The sequence below is a fragment of the Arachis hypogaea genome, chromosome 3, assembly GCF_003086295.3.
Source record: "Arachis hypogaea cultivar Tifrunner chromosome 3, arahy.Tifrunner.gnm2.J5K5, whole genome shotgun sequence".
Classification (NCBI taxonomy): Eukaryota; Viridiplantae; Streptophyta; class Magnoliopsida; order Fabales; family Fabaceae; genus Arachis; species Arachis hypogaea.
The window spans coordinates 33,503,211-33,522,187 of record NC_092038.1 but is presented as its reverse complement, the minus strand read 5'-3'; the positions used below and the strand labels follow the sequence as shown (position 1 = coordinate 33,522,187).

Below are 18,977 nucleotides of genomic sequence, written 5' to 3'. Positions count from 1 at the left end.
CCAGGTTATTTGAAGCATAGTTGTAAGAACCGGACCGGTGATCAAACCGGTCAGGTTACTGGTTCATTGGTTTATTGGTTCAACCGATAAATTATTGGTTGAACCGGTAAAATCGGTTTCACATGAATAAAAAATATAAAATAGTAAAAAATTTAGTAAAGTGATAATTAAGTTCTTGAAATTTTTGACTTCAGATTAATTAGTCCTTGAAAAAAATAAAGTATCAATTTGGTCCTTCACGACAGTAAACCATGGATATGTTATGTCCCTCTATCAATTTATTATGTGAAATTTAATAGTGATGCTTATATATCTCTACTAATTAAATCCTAAGTCAAAATCTTCGAAGACATACTACTTAACTTAATATTTTAAAAAATTTAAAATAAATATATTAACTAACATTTTAATAATGGTATAAATCCTAAAGAATTACATATTAAAAAAAAGGTGAGTATAAAACTAAAATTAAATTAAATAAATATAAAACAATTCAATTATGTATATATATATATATAATATATATATTAACTGGCACAAAAAGTATAAAAGTGACAAAGCAGCTTGGTTGCATACCTTGTTGAGTGCAACAAGAGAGACATGAGTTCGAGTCCTGCAGCAAAGATCTGCGAGGGAAAGGAGCATAGGAGTAATGTTCGAGCCTACCATGAGGCGCTGGACGGCTGGAGCACCGTAGACCTGTGAAATGCTGGGAGCACCATAGGACCGGCCGGTTCGCGCATTTGTATCGAACTGGCCGGTTTTAGCTGGTTTTTGACGAATCGTCCGGTTCTTGCCGGTTTAATTGCGTGTTCGGTCCAAACTATAAATCGAATCGGCCAAACCACCGGTTCATCGGTTTTCCGGTCGAACCGGCCGGTCCGGTCCGGTTCTTACAACTATGATTTGAAGTTCAAATAATAACTCTCGTTTTAGTTGCTACTTGAGCTGGATTTGGAGGTATTGTCATCTGGAAATCATTAGGAATAAGTGTACGTAAGCAAGAAGTTTGGTTTGCTTTGCTGCTTAGACTCAACTGTTCTATGTTCTGAACCAGTATTTAATTATTTTTGGGAGTTTTGAGGTTGATTAGGGGATAATATTCCGAAATAATTTTTTTTTTGGTAAAACTGAACTTATTTTTGTTCTAACTTATTACGGAAACAATATAATTGGTTACTTCTTTACAATTCTTTTTTCAGCTTCATTTTATTATGAGTGAATAGAATATCGGTTTTATTTATGTTGAAACACTATCTTTTGTTGGATTTTAAAACCATGTGCTTTGCTTCAGAAAATCCTTTTGCAGAAGTAGTTTATGATAGCTATTATATCTTCATTTGATCTTCTTCCTTATTTTCCTGTTTACTTCCCCCCCTTCTTTTTTTGGTTCCAAATTTTGTGGTTTACACTAAGTTTCATTTCTTGAAGCCTAGTGCACCCATTGAAGCAGATTCTTTTCATTATTTTAGGTGAAATTGGATTATTCACATTATTCATGTTTATCACAGCCAATTAGTTTGAGTGTTCATTACTTGTATTCATCCATTGCAGTTAGAACTGTGGGTTTGTTAGTACAAGGTAATCTTATCTCTTCTATGGTGTGTGGATACATTGAAAGCAAAATATGGGACTTTTTGATGACTTGCCTTTGCCTGAAGACAAAGCTGTAAGCTTTCCTTTGTTACTATCTAGATTTGTATTCAAAATGATTAATCACTGCTTTTCAGAGGGATTCTCTGCAATTGATTTATATTCTAAGGACTTTTGGCCTCACTGCTAGTGCTTGTAGATTACTGGAATAGAAATGGGGAAACTTTGAGCAGTTTGGTGCAGTAACCTAGGTTTATGTTCCAGAATAAGGCTCATGCCTTACAAGGGTGGGAGAACAACTTCTGTCCAATGTTATAATTATATCCTCAGTCTATTTCATCCTTGGTTCCAACAGAGTACACTAGTCTGAAGTAGGCCCATATTTGACCCCATTTGGTGCCAAAAGGCTGTTGTAACTGCAAACTGTTCTCATTATAACTTAAAATTGATTTCTTTTTCTTTTTCCTTTTTCTTAAACAAGGACAGAAGGATATTACAAAAGGCATGGAGGACAAGAAATCCTCAATTTATGGAAGGTTAAGATACACACAAAAAAAATACATCAACAGGCCAAGCTTTGCAATCTGTCTGCATCTCCGAGAGGAAACCCCTCTATAAAAATCATGAACCTTGAAAGTTTGTAATTGTAGTTAAGAGGTTCTAAACATCTACTCTAAGATGTACTGGTTTTGACACTAAAATGCTATATATGATGCAAGTTTAGGATATGCCCATATAATAATATCATAAGTCTCTGCTGCTTTAAAATAAAGCAGCAGAAAAACCACCAGACGCTGACACTTTTCCCGTTTAATGCTTCAGATTGGCTCTCAAAGTCCTCACCTCTTCATGGTCTTTTCAAACCAACTTAGCTTTGCTCAACAGATAGGATTACTTTTATTAAATGGCCTTCTTTTACCACTATGCAGGTTATATTAACCAAAGTTGTATGCATCACATGAGGGATTCATTGCTATTTTATACTAAAATTATCTTTTACTTCTAGCTTATAATTTGAACTGTAGATTGTTTGCTCCAAAACCTTCATTGATATATCTAGTTTTCTATTGCTCTTTGTCGTGTGTTAATCTCTCTAATTTGTGATAATTTGAGTCTTTCTGCTCTACCGAAATGCAGTATTTGAGACGTGAACTCGCTAAAATAGATGAGAGTTGGACTGTTGCTCGTTTTGATTCACTACCTCATTTTGTTCACATTTTGACGTCAAAAGATCGTGATGCTGCTGCACAATTGTTGAAGGAGCAAAGTGATGTTGTTGAGGAGGTTGTGGATGAAGTAGTACAAACCTATCATAGTGGCTTCAACAAAGCTATCCAAAACTATTCCCAGGTTTCTTAATATTTCATTCTCATGGGTTCTTTTTAAAATTGTTATGTTGACCTGGAACAATTGGTTCAAACTGCCAGTACTTGACAACTGAAACTTCAGGGAGTTTGATTGTGGGTGTTAATGGAGGTCCACCTTCAGATTATAGTTCCTTAAATTTCCCAGTTACTTTGCATCCCGCTTAATGGGAAAATGGTTGATGGTTATTATTGTTTTCGTTGTTCTTATTGTTGTTCAATTTATTGTGCTACAAACTTCCTATTGTAGTTTTGGCAGTTGTTACTTTGTAGAATTCTTAAGAGTTTGCCACTTCTCTCTTGTTTACATAGAGTAGCTGAATTAGGATTGGCCTTTCATTATGATTTTCCATTTAACAAATATCTTGTTTATCTTCAGATCTTGAAGCTTTTCAGTGATTCCACTGAGAGTATCTCCGTCTTAAAGGTAGATTTGGCAGAGGCAAAGAAGCACCTTAGTTCGCGCAATAAACAATTGCATCAATTATGGTATCGCTCAGTTACATTGCGACACATAATCTCCTTATTGGATCAAATTGAAGGCATTGCTAAGGTCAATCCTTTATTTCCCAAGTGTTTACTGTTTTTTTATTTCTTGATTCAATTGCATTGCTTTGTTTGTTGCTGATTAAAAGACAGTATCGTGTCAGAACTTACGCTAGCTTCCTCTAATATTCTAATTATATTTGCTATGACTTGGAGTCACTTTTTGCCTCTTTTAACAGTTTGGGATAGAATAAACAGTATGCAAAATTGCATTTGCAGTTTCATATCCAGTGTGCTACATCTGTACATGTGTAGAACTTTTGTAGTAGTTTTAGATGTGAAGCACATAATGACCTTAAAATTCATTGAAGCTATAGAACTAGACTTATATACAGTGACATTATAACTCGTGAAAGCTCACTGTGCTTGGAATGGCGATGAAATTAGGCTAATGCTAACAATTATCTTCTTGTGAATCAATGCTATTATGGATTTTCATTCTTAGCATAGTGATACCAACGCACTACTATAGATATTTGATCAACCATGGTCTATTGCTGCATCAAGGAGCTTCTAGACTAGAACTCTCCAGTATTGAAGCACCAAGAATTTATGTTGGGATTTTTTTTTCTTATATTGTTATAACGATAGTTTATAATCAATAGAATTCAAATATACTTAGTATTGACTCAATGGATCACTTTTTTTTATAAGTATTTTTTATGAATTCTATTCACCCGCCAATCCAATGAGATATGGTATGCTACAAGTGAATATTTACGACAAGTGAGTCCCAATTTCAGGATGACCGACCCCGTAAATCCAGTTCATATAATGTCTTTCTCAGGTGCTAGAGGAAATGCATCTCAAGGTTGCATTTTCTGCTTGCATGTATACATTTGTGCATGCTTCCTGATTTCTTTTAAACTTTTTGTTTTAATTGCTTCCTTTTCTGTTATCTGTTTAAACTTCTCTATCTTTCATGGAGGATTTTGAGTCTGAAGATCTAAGTTGCAGGTTCCAGCACGTATGCTCATTGCTGAGAAGCAATTTTATGCTGCAGTTCAATTGCAAGTGCAGTCTATGCTGATGCTTGAGAGAGAAGGTCTCCAAACTGTAGGATTTCAACTCACTCACATTTTATCCTATTTTCATCTTATTTTGAGTAGGAACCTGCTATTTTTCATTAATAGTTCCCCACCTTGGTTCTGCACTTCACTTGGTATTTTAGTTAAAAGGAGCAAGTGATTTGTACAGATAAAAGGGCAAACATACTAAAAGCAGGTGATACGATATCCATCATATCAGAAAATCTATAAACAAACAAAGAACAGATGTGGCTAAACAAATACAACAAAGCTGTTGCATCTGTCTGCTTGTTAGATATTAATATTGCCTCAAGAAGACTAAGAATGTGAGAAAGTCCTGTGCGTCATAGATAGCTATAATTGTTATTCTATCCTCTATTATATGGAAAGGCAAAGGGATGCCTCTGAAAATGCCAATCATTTAGTTGGTTATATCATTATTCTACATTTCATTGAGATTATTGCTGGTTGATTTTTTTAATTATTTAATTTTAAATATTTTACTTCTAACTTCAGAGGAAGAACAGCAATAAAAAAAATAACAAAATAGCAATTAAAAAAAAAATAATTTATCAAAAATAGCTCATGCAACAGTGTTTTAAAGATGTCTATCACAAATGAAAGATGTGAATCAAATCAATTCCAAGTTAAAGAAATAATTGAATATTCATATTAACTGATCAATTTATTCACTCCATCCTAGTCTGATAGATCCTCTGAAGAACTGATTAATCGGACGAGAATAAAGATAGAGTCCCATTCTACATGTCAATCTCGACAACAATGAAATTTATAGGAAGAGGAAAATCCGTCGACTTAAGAAATCGTGAGGGTTCAAGTCCCTCTATCCCCAAAAGACCTGCTTAACTCTCTAATTCTTTTTCCCATATGTTAGTTATATGGGTAAAAAAGTTGTAAACTCTACTTACTAAGGTATTGCATAAAGAAGCAACTTTTTTCAAACTCTGGATATCCAAACATCTTTATTAACGAAATATGATTAATTTTATGAAGAAAAAGTGAGAACAATTTTGAACTAAACAAAGGAACCCCATCAAAGTCCATTTAAATCATTTACCTTAAGAAAAAGAGCGTTACATGCATACTCTAGTACTACTCTCTCAATGCGTTTTGCATTAAACATCAAGAAATCATCTCCAACTAACTGCACAATATTGCAATGAGTAGAAACCATTCAAATAATTGTTAAAAACTTCTAATTTGTATGCTTATCCATATGACTATATTTTTTGAATTTCTTTTACCATGTGCAGGAAGTTGAAGTTCACGGCCAATATTTTTCTAAGAGATGAAGATTCCTGCAAAAAATCAGAACAAAAACCTTTAATCAAAAATTTCTTAAGTCCGTATGTTGGTTCCAGCTCAAATAATTGACCACAGAAAAGTTTCAAATATTTCCAAACCTAAATCCTTTTCTTAAAATCAAATCCAGCTGATATAAAAGCATGGCCTTTGTTTATTTGTTTTGAGTTAAAAAAAATATATGGAAACAGCAACGGAAACGAATTACTTTTATAGACTCATCGTTCTCATCTTCCTTCCTCATCATGGATATACCTATCTGACAACATGCAAAAGAATAACATAATGCTTTTGCGGTATTTTTCTTTTGACTAAATTAAAAATTTAAATTAATCATTCAAAGGCATAAAAAATCTTTATGAGTACCTAACAAACTTGTTTTCATAATGGTATTACCTAGTCTTTAGGCAATCTGTATAATAATATATAATTCCAATATCCACCCCCCAATGCACAAACAGGAATGTCAAGAACAGCAGGATTTGGAACATTGAGCAACTGCAAAACACAATAATAGATCAAAGTTATGGTAAGATTAGGATTGTATGATAAAAGATAAGCTCAACTTATTTGCAAAAGTCACTTGATATACTGGAGGAATGATCAAATATATAAACCTAAACTTAACAAATCTCCAAGATATGTAATAACTCTTTAAGGGATAATATCAAAATATTTATACCAACAGTAAGAACACACAACTTAGACAACATAATAGGACACATGTTAAGAAAGGTGGGGAAAAATAAAAGGGGTACGAATTCTTTTTTCCTCTGTTTTTCCTCTGTTTTCTTATATTGTTGTCGGGGTTAGAGTGTACTATGGTAAGAAAAGATTTTTAGAAGCCTCCCAATAAGCTTCCTACCTATGAGTGTTGATAACCTTATCTTATATTAGACCAAGAGTACAACCAATCATTTCAATTAGAAACCACAAAGAAAGATCTAAATTGAAGCTCATAGTAGCATAGACAACAACCCAAAATATAGACACATATGAATGAAGAATAAGTTATCAGATTTAGAGTTGAAGTCTAAATTGACCAAATAAAAAGAAACCACTGTAAGTTTGTTAATAAAGCCAAATTTAAATTTGCATTTTGTAAATAAAGTCAGAATATTATTTGAGAAAATAGAATCCAGAATATCACTAATTATCTGATCCAACCTAACAAACAATACTTGAATATAGTAAAATTAGGCCAAATTCTTTGCAAGCTTTCAGCATCAATTTGTAACAAAAACCATAAAATAATAGAAGCACTTAAAAAAATACAAAAAAATAGTGAACAGAAGCTCCACAACAAATGCTCGCATAAAAGGACTGAAAGCTAGAATGTAACAAAGCAGTTAAGGATTGAAAGGAGCTGTAACAACAGAGCAGTAAAAGAACCGGAAGCTAGTCATTCATCTCTTACACCAGATTAATTAACAAATTTCTTAAACTACAACTTGAGGTGTATGAAAGCCTTTCAATCAGAACCCTGCAAGAGTCTTCAAATTTGAGTTTAATAGTTGAACATTTAAACTACACTAAACATACTCAACTTTCACCTCCAATTGGTTGCATCTCAATATCATTCCAGAATTAAAAATTATAAAGTCTCAAAGTTACTGACTTAGAAAACAAAACCTGACTTTTACTGCATAATACATCTTACTTTAAAAATCCAAATCTTTAAAACCACAACTCTAACAATTCTAAATTTTTATGAAATTAAAGTGTTAGAACCAGAGCTTCATTTAAAATTGGTTCCATTTAAAAATGCAAACTGGAGAATTTCTAATAGAGGAAACAAGTTGCTGCTGTGTTAAACGTTCTGCAGAAAAACCAGATTTGACATCCATAATTCAAAAATTCACCATAAATCATAAACTTAATGAAAAAGTCTCAAATTCAGCAGTCTAGCTCCCTATATTCCCAAGCTTAATCCGGACTTGGTCCCACGCAATTCCGATAATCACAGAATTAGTTGTAGTTTTTCAAAGTTGCTGACTCGGTATAGAAATTACGCAGAAAATCAGATTTTAGAATTCAACTTTGAAAAATCATAACTAATTCTCTAGTTGATACGAAACCTTCAAAATTGAGTTTTCACAATTACACTTAATATAATTTACTTAACACTTAAATTCTTATCATTTCAGTCACTATAGAGTCACTGATTCACTTTCAAAGTTGCCGTTTATTTTCAAGAGAACCTGATTTTCAGCAAACCATTTAGTATTCAAAACCCAACCCTTCAATACCCCTCAAAACCAATTCCAAATCAACCACCAACCAAGCTCATTATCATTACAATATACCAAATATCAGCTCAACAGCAACAAATCCAACATAACCCATTAAAATTCAGTAATTCTGAACAATAAGTCATCAAACAATTCCCAATCTACATAATCAATCAATATCACCAATCAACAATTCCAAATCACAATCTCAACCATTCCAATCACAATTTCAGCCACAATTCAATATTCACATAATCAACCAATTAATCACAGCTATTAAATCTATTTGCAGTTATTCAATAAACCTTGTAGGCATTCTTAAATTAAAATCGTTTTAAACCCCCTACCTCGATGTCGCAATCGCATACTTTAACGTAACAAATACCTTCTCTTTTAGTGTCAGGGCAGCAGCGGTAACTCTCACACAACCAGAACGGCAACAATACCAGCCTTCGCAACTTTGACCATGGTTGCAGTAAAATAGAGGATTTAAATTGAGTAGGAATCAAAAGCAATTTTCAGCCCTAGGGATTCAAGACAAAGCAAGGACTAAAATAGAATTAAAATCAGAACATGGCTACCATAGCAGTAACAAAACAAAACAAGTAAATGGATCAATCCTAAGGAAAAGATCAGACCAGTACCCAGATAACAAAATCATAATCAGAAATGGCTTCAACCGTCCTATGGCAGCACCAGCGACAACAGAAAACGGCCTCCTCTCCTTTCTGGTTCGTGATTCCAGTGGGAGCAATGATCTTGAACCCAACAAACAACAACGGCAGTGGCGTTTTCTCAGATTCCAAAACCCATAAGCAGAAACAAAACTGGCGGGCCTTCCTCCTCCAGCGGCGGCTTGGCGAGACGCGGCAGCAGCAGAGTGCGACATCGGCGGTGCTGCAGCTCAGTAACGGCGATGCGGTGGCAGCTCGCGAGGATGGCGACGGCAACCCGCGGCGCTGACGGCGACAAGGCTGGTCGTGGGCTTCTCTTCGTGTGTCTCTCTCTTCGCGATTCTGTCCCATCGACGACGGCTTGTGAACGGATCGGCAGTAACGCAAGCTTGTGGGTCCATGGACGGGACGGCGCCGTGAAGCAGCTCGACGGCGAGCTCCAGGGCGGCGACGGTGACGGCAGACAGCATCTCTTCTCTCTTGGATGCAAGCTCTCTCCTCTCCACCCTTCACGCTTGACAGCGACGGTGACGGCGGCGAGGCCCCAGCCAGCGCCGTCTCCCTTCTCTTCCATCTTTCTCCCTGTTTCCCCCTTTCTTCAATTTGTATGCATTTGTTAGGGTTAGGAACTGGGGAAATTAGGGTTCTGAGTTAATTTTAGGAATTAGGGTTAGAAATTAAAATTTTATAAAAAATTATAGATAGATATGAATAGATATTTTGATAAAATTGAAGAGTAGAATAATTTTAAAATCAAATATACTCTCTTAAAAATATTTAAGAATATTATTTATCAACATATTGCTAAGTTGAATTAATTATTTTTAATTTAAATTAAAAAAATAAGTATATTAATCACATTTTTATAAAATGTAGTTTAAACTCAATATTTAATGATTCAAATTAAATGATATAATTTTTTATTATTTTTCTATTACCGAAACTTTAATTTTAATTTACAAAATATCTAATTATAATAAAAATTGTACATAAATATTAACTTACTTAAACTTAAAGTATTTATAAAATCAATTTAATCATTCCTAGCTAATAAGTTAATCTCTAAGAGCTCAAACTAATAAAATAAACCATAATTTATCCATAATAGAAATTTCTTAAATTAAGTTATATATTGCTTCCATTACTAAATCTTAATTTCAAATTATATGAAATAACAATTATAAAATTACACAAGAGTATTAATTAACATAACTCCAAATATTAATAAAACTAATTTAATTACCCTTAATTAATTAATTTATAAGATAAGATATCAAATTAATAAAATAAATCGTAACTTTTTCATGATAAAAGTTACTTAAATTAAATCATACAATCCTTTCTTATTTTTCAATTACTAAAATTATACAAAATATTCCAATATAATAAAATTACTTAAGAATATTAATTGATTCAAAATAAAGTTATCTCCGAATCTATTTAGTTATTTCTAATAAAATAATTCTAAAATTATAAAGTTTTAAACTTAATAAAATAAAATCACAATTTATTTATAATTATATTTTAAAAAATGCGGGATGTTACATTCTATCCAATTTACAAAAATTTTCGTTCTCAAAAATTGATATAAGTTGAAGAAAAGATTTATATTCACATCCCTTTTTGAATATTTTAAAGGTTCCAAGAAAATTATATCACATAAACATAAAAGAAAATATATTAGATGATGCAAAAGTTGATAAAAGTAATTTGATGCAAACCAAATTTCAAAATCTAAAATTAAATAGGCACAATGTTCGATTAGAACTCTTAATAAAACATGATCACTTCCTCTTATTGCTTCAAAACTCCACAACTCCTTATAACTTCATAGATTGACCATATTCACTTTCCGTACGCACAAATCGTGTCCCTAAGAACTAGCGCATATAAGGAATACGAAACATGAGAAGAGAAAGACAAACGGCACGAAAGGTTTATGCGAGACATGGAAGAATACTCAAATTCACAGTTGGACAAAGATGATATTTCGCAAGGATTTGAAGGAATACGTGAGATTACCAAACAACAAGAATATATATATATATATATATATATATATATATATATATATATATGCAACAAAATGTAGCATAAAGCGGGTTAATTCAAAGATTAGGAAGAAATTTTGAATCAAACAGTTTCAATATGAACATCATTAGAAAAAATAGTACAACAATTTAGAAAACTTCAATTTGAAATAGAGGGAATTAGTTTATCTTTTTCAAAAGAAAATATTTAAATCCAACATTTTCCAAAAGTACTAAACTATTGTGTAGAAGCATATTAGAAGTCTTACAGCGGATTGAAGGGGATCAGAATGTGCAAAGTTCTTAGCTTAATGACAATGTAACTTCATTGTTTAGATGATATTATATTGTAAGCCATGTCCACCTGGTATAATGGTGTATTATTCTCTATTGTTTTTTCTTCACTTTGATTTCTGTTGCATTGCTGATAGAGTTGAGCATGCAAAATATGCAGAAACTTTGTATTATGTTATGGTTGTACTTTTCTAGTTTTCTGTAAAGAGAAATGTTGTAAAATTAGCTATAAAAGATGTTATGTGACGATTGTACAAGATTTCTAAATTCAAAATCACGTTTATATCTATTAAATGATGATTCATGAATATTTGCAAATTACTGTATTCGACTATTTGTTTAAAAATGACCAACTAGAAACCTATAAGAAAAGTAATAAATAAATTTAATAATGATTAAAATTACAAGAGTGGATCTAATTATTCGGAATAAATAGTTATTTTGAAATACCAGTTTTTTATTTTGTATATTTTTTGGTTTTTTAGACAAATATTTTTACAAGCGAGTACAAAATATATCATTACGAATGTTTAAACTAAGATGTTTACTATAAAGATATACCATGACACTTTCACGTTGTAGGTACCACAATAGCGTGGCAAATAATGGAACGAAAATGATTAAACATCACGAAGGGAGTGTTTTGGAAATGTTAAATGATAACATCCTAGAAAGCAGAAAGTGTAACTGCAAGTAAAGCCAGCCACCAAGGGTGGACTCCAATTCATTAACGAACTTTGGATTAATATCTTGTAATCATTGCTAATGGTAGGGTCTCTTTTTTTAACTTTTTTGAATACAAATTAAGGTTCCTTCTCAAATGTAGTTAAATTAACAATTCATCACACTTTACTATCTCTAGAAATCTTAAGCCATGGAAGAGGCACCAAGATTCTATTAAAGAACCAGATAAGAGTAGGCAAATATACGATAGTAGAACTAAATAAAAACAACTCTCATATTCCAGGCCTCACTTATTTTACAACATCAATAAACATTGGTTAAGCATCACTCTAGAAGAACTCGATTAGGCTGCATATAGCTTTCATTTGGCATCATCAAACATAATCTCACCCCCCTAAGCCGGGAAAGACAATTTAGTTTATAAAAAATAAAAGTTAAAAAAATGAAAAAAAAAGAACTGCAATGATTGATCAACCTAGCTTCTCCATAAATGTCTCAACCAAGGTTTGTCCATTGACTATTTTTGTCGTTGCAATGATTAAATCATATGCCATGCCTTCCTGCAAAATCAACATTATAAATTTGATTTAGGAACCAAATAGAAGTGTTGGATGCGACGATTTATGTATCTCTACCTAATAGTTTAACCTTTTGAAACAAGCGATTTCATGACAAGAAGAGATTCACACCTAATGTGACACACTATACACCATTCTAGAAAGATAATGCCTCTAGTACACATCATCAAAAAGATAAGACATGATAAGCCACAAATTTACTAAGCAAATACATCCATTCACCTGCTACATTATGGATCAATAGCCAAATTTACAAAACCAGGATCTAAATAGTAGGAAGAATGTATTGGTTAGCATGTTAAAAGCAATTGGAAAAAAGAAACGATTGCCACACCTGAGAACAGAGAAACCGAAGAGCAGAAATCTCTGCAAAGGTAACACCTCCAACAAAGACAACAAGCACCAGGGCACGCCTCCCATCAGGTACTCTGAAATATCTAACGGGTCAGAAGGGAAAAAAAACGTTATCAAAGAAGTTACAAAACTTCTTCCTTTAAGACTAAAATCTTTTGCAATTTCTGAAACTCCTATTTCAAATGTGAACCACCAAGTTCCAACTGCTATCTCTTTCAGTAAACTAAAAACAAAGGAAATGGCAGAAAAGCGATTGAATTCTTTCTTGCATTTAGGATTTATTTTCCCAGGTAGTAAAGCTCACCTCTGCTGCTAAGTGATACCCTTAACAAATAATAAATTGTGGATGAATAAAAGATAGGATCCATCTGAACCTTATTAGTTATATTATTATTGCTAAATGTTTTAGCAGTGTCAAATCAATGCACAAGCATTGCATTTATGGAGATTGATGTAAACCCATACTTGGCTATGCCGGTTGAAACCCCTGATAAAGAGTCAAATGATGGGCTATTTGAGAATGCACCCTGTAAAAGCAACCAAGCAAGCCAAACTTTAAGTATAAATAGAAAGAGAGGTTAAGGTAAGTGGAGTATACAAGTGATGTGACTAATATGAACAGGATAAGTGAAATATTGCTGGAACAGTTATAAGATTTTCAGCTGGCCAATTATAGCATGCACCGATATTATGATTTAGAAAAGTTAATAAGTACTAACCCTCTTTGTTTTCAGGTGAGGTCCAGGTAGCAGCTTCAAAATTTCTTCAACAGGACGCCTGAGAGACCAATTATCACATTTAATATTGCATGAGTTGCTTTAAAACTAAGCTCACAATCAAATTATCTTTTTGAATAAATGTATTGTGTTTAAATGAAAATCTGGAACTAAAGGCTAAGATAATTTGATTAGCATGGAAATTGCTATTTATAATAATACAATATAGTCTTCCAATTTGAAATAAGTTAAGAAACTGAACAATATTGGAACTCAACAGAGAGCACAACTATAAAGTAGTATGTACTAATAATAACAATAACATCATTGGAACCTTGCTTATAAATGAAACTTGCAGCTCTATAAACTTTTGTCTTTAAATTTTATATATGATCATGTTAGATAAATAATTAATTTCCATGCTCAATAATAGCTATGAAGAGGGCCTTTAGTATTGAAATTTCAAACTTACCATCCAGATCGAATGGCATGCTGGATCAAACGAATGCTAAGTGGTGCATATCCAGAGAAGACATAAGAGATATCATTGGGGCTGTAATGGAAGGAAAATCACTTAAAAATTAGTAGGGATACAAGAGTGCAACAAGTAGATAATTGCAAAACAGCATTTTATTAATAAAGTAATGATGATGTAAATGAATCCCATGAAAGATTTTGCAAGAAATACCATGTACTATATACACTAAGACAAATTGAAACATTAACACCATCAGTAATTGCTACTGAGAAGTGAATATAACAGAGGAATACTTGTGGTGCAGCCACAAAAGATGAGCAATTAAAAATAAGTAGTAATAAATAAATAAATAATAATTAAATTAAAAAAAGAGCACGTACTCTAGGAACATCAATGTTGCAACAATTAACCTTTAATGAGGTGATAGTGAGATGCTTATTTCTATATTTATTACCATTTCATAATGTCTAACAACCACCCTACCCCAAATCCCACCGCGAAAAGAAATTATTTTAGTTGCGTTGTATACATACTCATTAACACATTTCTAAAGAAGAATCCATAACTTTCTAATCTGTGGCTGTATAACTTAAACAAAAGAGATTAATTTTGAAATACTATTGGTGTCAAATGTTTTGCATTGCCAATCAAAATCACATCTCATTATATGCATGACTTGAGGGGTAGTTATTGTAAAGTCAAAACAACTTGCAAGACAATTACTTCTGGGACAATTGTTGCAAGAGTCAAAATGCTTCTAGCACTTTTACACTAACATGCATCAACCTCCTAATCAAAATTGGAAAAACACAATAAAGGTGTCCAAGCATCACATTATCTAGAAGAAAATTACTTGGCTGTATCAGTGTCTTCAACCACAAGCTGCAGAGCACGTTTTATGGTAAGCCGGTTGCTCCTTGACTCCTAAGAGGATCAAATGCAAAATGAGCATTAGTTAAAAATATGTCCACAAATATAATAAAAAAATTAAAAAATCCCAGAGACCCATTTGAGCTTGCAAGTAAATAACTAGTTCATGATACCTGCTTTTTAAAGAGCCCAGCTTTCTCTAAATTATTTAGGGTTGTTATGTGCTCAAATCCATAGCTATGTAGTAATTCTCTCCTAAAAATGGAAGTTACAAACATATGGGACAACAATGAGTACCACAAAATAAGATTTCTTGGTATAATGCAGACAAGCAAGAATGGAGAAATATTACAAGTAACCTAGTTTCTATAGAGTAAGAAAAGGAAAGTAAAAGAAGAAAAGGTCCATGGTCATTCAAGCTTGCCTTAAGTAGTCAAAATGCTTCTTTGGCAACCCAGAATTAGTAACGGAAAATAGGATTAGAAGGCGCAGGACCGTCGTCAAAGGCTCCTGCTTGTGGATCAACTCTTCAATATAGTCAAAGCATCTGCATAAATTAGCAACTAAAGTTTCACATCTTAAAAACATAAGCTATGTACAAGCAGAAATCTCTAAAGCACAATGCATCACCAGTTAGCAAACTCCAAACATTGACCAGATTAATTGACAATAAAATGCCATCCAAATACTTTAAGGACGTCTGCATGCAACATCAACTCACATGTCATAACTCTGAGACTCAACAATTGTATGTTCCATATCAAGCTGCCCCAGAAATGAAGGCTTTGATGTGAATGTTGTCAGATGCTGAGCGAGATTTATGTGTCTCTGGAAAAATAATTTCAAGCATATTATGTTTTGATAACTCTAAGAATCTAGTTAATGAAGTCAATGTCAAAATGAACAAGTTCTTACAGTGATTTCTGGCAATGGGTTCAGCTTTTTCACGAAGTCCTTCAACTCGAAAACTGATTGTGACTGGATATTATAGAAAGCAATATATTAGAATGCCTTTGGCGATCCATCTTAATATAAATAGTTAAAAAAACTTGTTTAGGCTTCTCAAAGTTTAAATACTTGAACATATGCAGTTAACTATTTTATTATTCTTAGGTTGCATTAATGAGCATGCATACAACTGGGACAGCTTGAAGGATTTGATCTCCAAGGTAAAGTATGCAATAGGATTCCAGTCGATTCGATAAATAATTTCACATAAAAATTTGGTTTTGAAATAGTTTTTGTTTTCTTGCAAAATTAATTGGAAAAGCAGCATCCAAGTATAGGACATCAACTTACAGTAGTCGTCATCTTAGTGTAGTCTTGCTTCATGGATGTTGCTTTTTGACGCAAAATCTGCAATACGGCAGACAGCAACTAAGAAACTAGAACTACAAGGGAACCATAGATGGTCTATCTAAATAAACTTTTCACTCCTGTGTGTGTGTGTGCGAGAGAGAGAGAGAGAGAGAGAGAGAGAGAGAGAGAGAGAGAGAGAGAGAGAGAGAGAGAGAGAGAGAGAGATTAGTCAAGATAAATATAAAATCAACCTGGATAACAACTTCAAAGTTGAGATCCCGTATCTCCTTGAAGAGCTTGTCACTAACACAGGATAGGAAAGCAAATTTTAAGATATATAAAGAGCAAATGGTAAATAAAAGATAACAGGTATGATGCAAGTAAAGCATCTCAAACCTCATAGATAAGAGAGTTAACATCCATCAACATTGCATCATTAATAGAAGGTAGAAACTAAAAGAGGAAGTCAGAAAAGTAACCTACGTTGAATTAAGTGGAACTTTAGTTTTTTTCCCCTCTTGCTGAAGTCCCATAATAGACGCATCAAGCTCTATAGAACCATTCTTGATATTCAAAAACTGTAGTATACAAATGCAATAAGATAGAAAAAAGGTAAGCCACATTTCAACTCTTCCCATATGCTGAAATTATATATTTCTGAAAACAAAATCATGGCACCAGAATAAGCCATGAAGGCTACATAACGCTCCAAAACTACTTATCCAAATAACTAAAGCAGGTATTGGAAAGTTTTGGTATTCATACTTACAATATTAAAATTCAGAAAGAAATGAAAGGAAGGAATATACTAAGCAGACCAAACTTGATTAGGAGATATTCTCATATTCTTAGGAAAAAAGACCGATCATCAAATAACAAGCAATAAAATATACTATGCAATATGTATCCTTTCATAAATATGTAGGCTGCTTCTGCATTAACTTGCCTCATCAAGTAATCCTTCATATGTTAATTGAGAACACAAAGGAGTAACCATATCCACCTACATTCATTGTGCACCCAATTTCAGTGATAAGTTTTGAGGATGTCAATTGTATCCAGTAAATGAAACGGCAGGACATACCTCTCTATCTAAAAGGATTAGTGTGTTTATCTCTGACATAACCATCTATATACAAATATCAAACAATCAGAGGACTGTACGGCGTATTTAAATAAGCTTTGAAAACTCTCACTGTGTGTATGATTTTTATTCTTTATGGGGTATCTTTTGGCTGTTTTACTGTTGCCAGTTATCTTGAAGAAAGAAAGGAAAAAAACAGAGTAGAGCATGATTACGTCAGATGAGTTGACTGGTTCCTCAGCCTGCATTCGGTTAAGGATGTCTGCAACACGCACAGATGCTTTTCCTTTTGCCCTCAGATTTGGTATCACTCCAAAAAAGAGAACTGCAAAATAAAATATTAAAATACAACAACGAAACAATTTTAAGAAAGAGGACAAGCAGATCGATGATATTATATCAAAAAGGGAATTCTATTTGTATTTGATTATCTCCTATCAGTTTGATGATAATTGTTCTGAGTCCAAAACTTCCCTGCTAACAAATTTGACAACATTATGTATTCAAAACTACAACCTCAGGTTTGTGAATTGCTTTTGCGATATGCCAAAGCGAGCTTGTATCACCATCAACTTGGCACTCCTACCATAGATGAGAAGGCAAACAAGGATAAGTAATTGTTCAAAGCAAATATTAAATCGAAGACAATTTCAAAGATGATAAATTATAACTCATAGGGACAATAATACCAAATTAATGCAATAGATCTATCAGGAAGAGAAGAAATGGTAATATCCAACAACATACTTTGTAAGCAAGGTCAAGCTCAAATGATAGTACATCCTCATCTATTGGTACAATATACAAGGGATACTCCCCGATTGTAACCATGTTATGTAATTTCTCTTCCTCAAGAACCTGTTCACAAGAAAATATAATTATTTTGTATGGTAGGACAAGTATACTAGTACAACATACTCAAGTTAAGGGAAAACACACTTTCTCACAAACAACAGTGCGGCGGGGAACAAAATAAACATGATATTCTCTTTGTAGTCCTTTCGATTCGTCATGGTGAATATTAGAACATATATGTCGCATCAAATTAGGCTGAGATCGCACGAGGTAGACCACTTTGGTATAGTCAGTTTGAATGTGGTCAGCTGAAAGATGCCGTAATTCAACTCCATGCTCCTATTTCACCAGTTCAACACAACCTCTCAGTATACAATAAAACTATCCAATCATCTAAACAACAAACTACTACTTATAAAAAAATTCCAACTATCTTCCATGGACAAGAATGATTTTTCTGAAATCTAATACAATAAATATGTTCCGTGTAAAAATTGAATAGAAGCAAAAGACAGAAAATTTAATTACCTTGAGTAACGATGTCTGTATGATGAGAGAGAGAGTCCCCTAGCTTCGGATCGATAACCAAACACTTCTTCCCTCGAATCTAAAACAAGAACGACCACAAGCAATTTACAAAGTCGGTTTGATTTTTGAGTGCCATCACAACGAATTGCACTCAAAACCAAAAAAGGACAAACAAATTGGTGGGAATTGAGAAACAATTACATTCTTGAGGATGTTGATGAGCTCCTTTTGGGATTGTTCCCTGAAATATAACCATATAAATTAAAAATTTAGAATTGTTATCAAATAATACTTTTAAAAGAGGTATACCTGATTGAAATGAGATTGATGGGGGCATTGTCCAGGTTGGGAATCTGAGCCATTGTAATTGGAATGAAATTAGCGGTTCAAAGAGAGTTTCAATCGAAGCGCATCTTACGCTAACGTACACCCGCAGATCAATCACTAATAACGCTACTCAACACTAAGCTACTTTAGCCTGAACTGAGAATCCTGTAATAAAATGTAA

General features: G+C 33.2%; 2 protein-coding genes and 1 pseudogene across 39 annotated transcripts; 1 reads left to right on the top strand and 2 right to left on the bottom strand.

Moving 5' to 3' along the window:
* Positions 1 to 904: 904 nt before the first annotated feature.
* Positions 905 to 6,084, top strand: LOC112790199 (exocyst complex component SEC8). 4 transcript variants are annotated; one of them, XM_025832503.3, is made up of 6 exons: positions 905 to 992; positions 1,555 to 1,669; positions 2,731 to 2,943; positions 3,337 to 3,510; positions 4,461 to 4,559; positions 5,806 to 6,084. In XM_025832503.3, exons 2-6 carry the CDS (start codon positions 1,628 to 1,630, stop codon positions 5,842 to 5,844), a joined length of 567 nt encoding a protein of 188 aa, XP_025688288.1. In that variant the 5' UTR covers positions 905 to 992; positions 1,555 to 1,627; the 3' UTR covers positions 5,845 to 6,084. The 4 variants fall into 4 exon arrangements, with proteins under 4 accessions (XP_025688288.1, XP_025688287.1, XP_025688286.1 ...); XM_025832502.3 differs by lacking the exon at positions 5,806 to 6,084 and having other exon boundaries at positions 905 to 960; positions 4,461 to 4,963; XM_025832501.2 differs by lacking the exon at positions 5,806 to 6,084 and having other exon boundaries at positions 4,461 to 4,963.
* On the bottom strand, positions 5,561 to 9,490 carry LOC140183765 (uncharacterized). Of its 35 annotated transcripts, none has more exons than XR_011879750.1 (6): positions 8,730 to 9,426; positions 8,471 to 8,634; positions 6,251 to 6,352; positions 6,063 to 6,113; positions 5,797 to 5,850; positions 5,561 to 5,696 (listed from the first exon to the last, which is right to left on the bottom strand). XR_011879750.1 is itself a non-coding variant. In XM_072232749.1 (4 exons), exons 1-3 carry the CDS (start codon positions 8,972 to 8,974, stop codon positions 6,110 to 6,112), a joined length of 351 nt encoding a protein of 116 aa, XP_072088850.1. In that variant the 5' UTR covers positions 8,975 to 9,425; the 3' UTR covers positions 5,561 to 5,850; positions 6,063 to 6,109. The 35 variants fall into 35 exon arrangements, 3 of the variants coding, with proteins under 3 accessions (XP_072088850.1, XP_072088849.1, XP_072088848.1); XR_011879746.1 differs by having other exon boundaries at positions 8,433 to 8,609; XR_011879736.1 differs by having other exon boundaries at positions 6,221 to 6,352; positions 8,471 to 8,609.
* Positions 9,491 to 11,940: 2,450 nt separating this feature from the next.
* On the bottom strand, positions 11,941 to 18,977 carry LOC112790194 (vacuolar protein-sorting-associated protein 33 homolog; annotated as a pseudogene).

Coding starts and splice junctions, on each gene's coding strand:
- LOC112790199 (XM_025832502.3), top strand. CDS start 1,628: ATGGGACTTTTTGATGACTTGCCTTTGCCTGAAGACAAAGCT. Junction 1,670..2,730: donor CTTTGCCTGAAGACAAAGCT/GTAAGCTTTCCT, acceptor ACCGAAATGCAG/TATTTGAGACGTGAACTCGC. Junction 2,944..3,336: donor CTATCCAAAACTATTCCCAG/GTTTCTTAATAT, acceptor GTTTATCTTCAG/ATCTTGAAGCTTTTCAGTGA.
- LOC140183765 (XM_072232747.1), bottom strand. CDS start 8,974: ATGTCGCACTCTGCTGCTGCCGCGTCTCGCCAAGCCGCCGCTGGAGGA. Junction 6,353..8,729: donor ATTATGATTTTGTTATCTGG/GTACTGGTCTGA, acceptor TGTGTTTTGCAG/TTGCTCAATGTTCCAAATCC. Junction 5,851..6,250: donor ACAGATTGCCTAAAGACTAG/GTAATACCATTA, acceptor GATTTTTTGCAG/GAATCTTCATCTCTTAGAAA.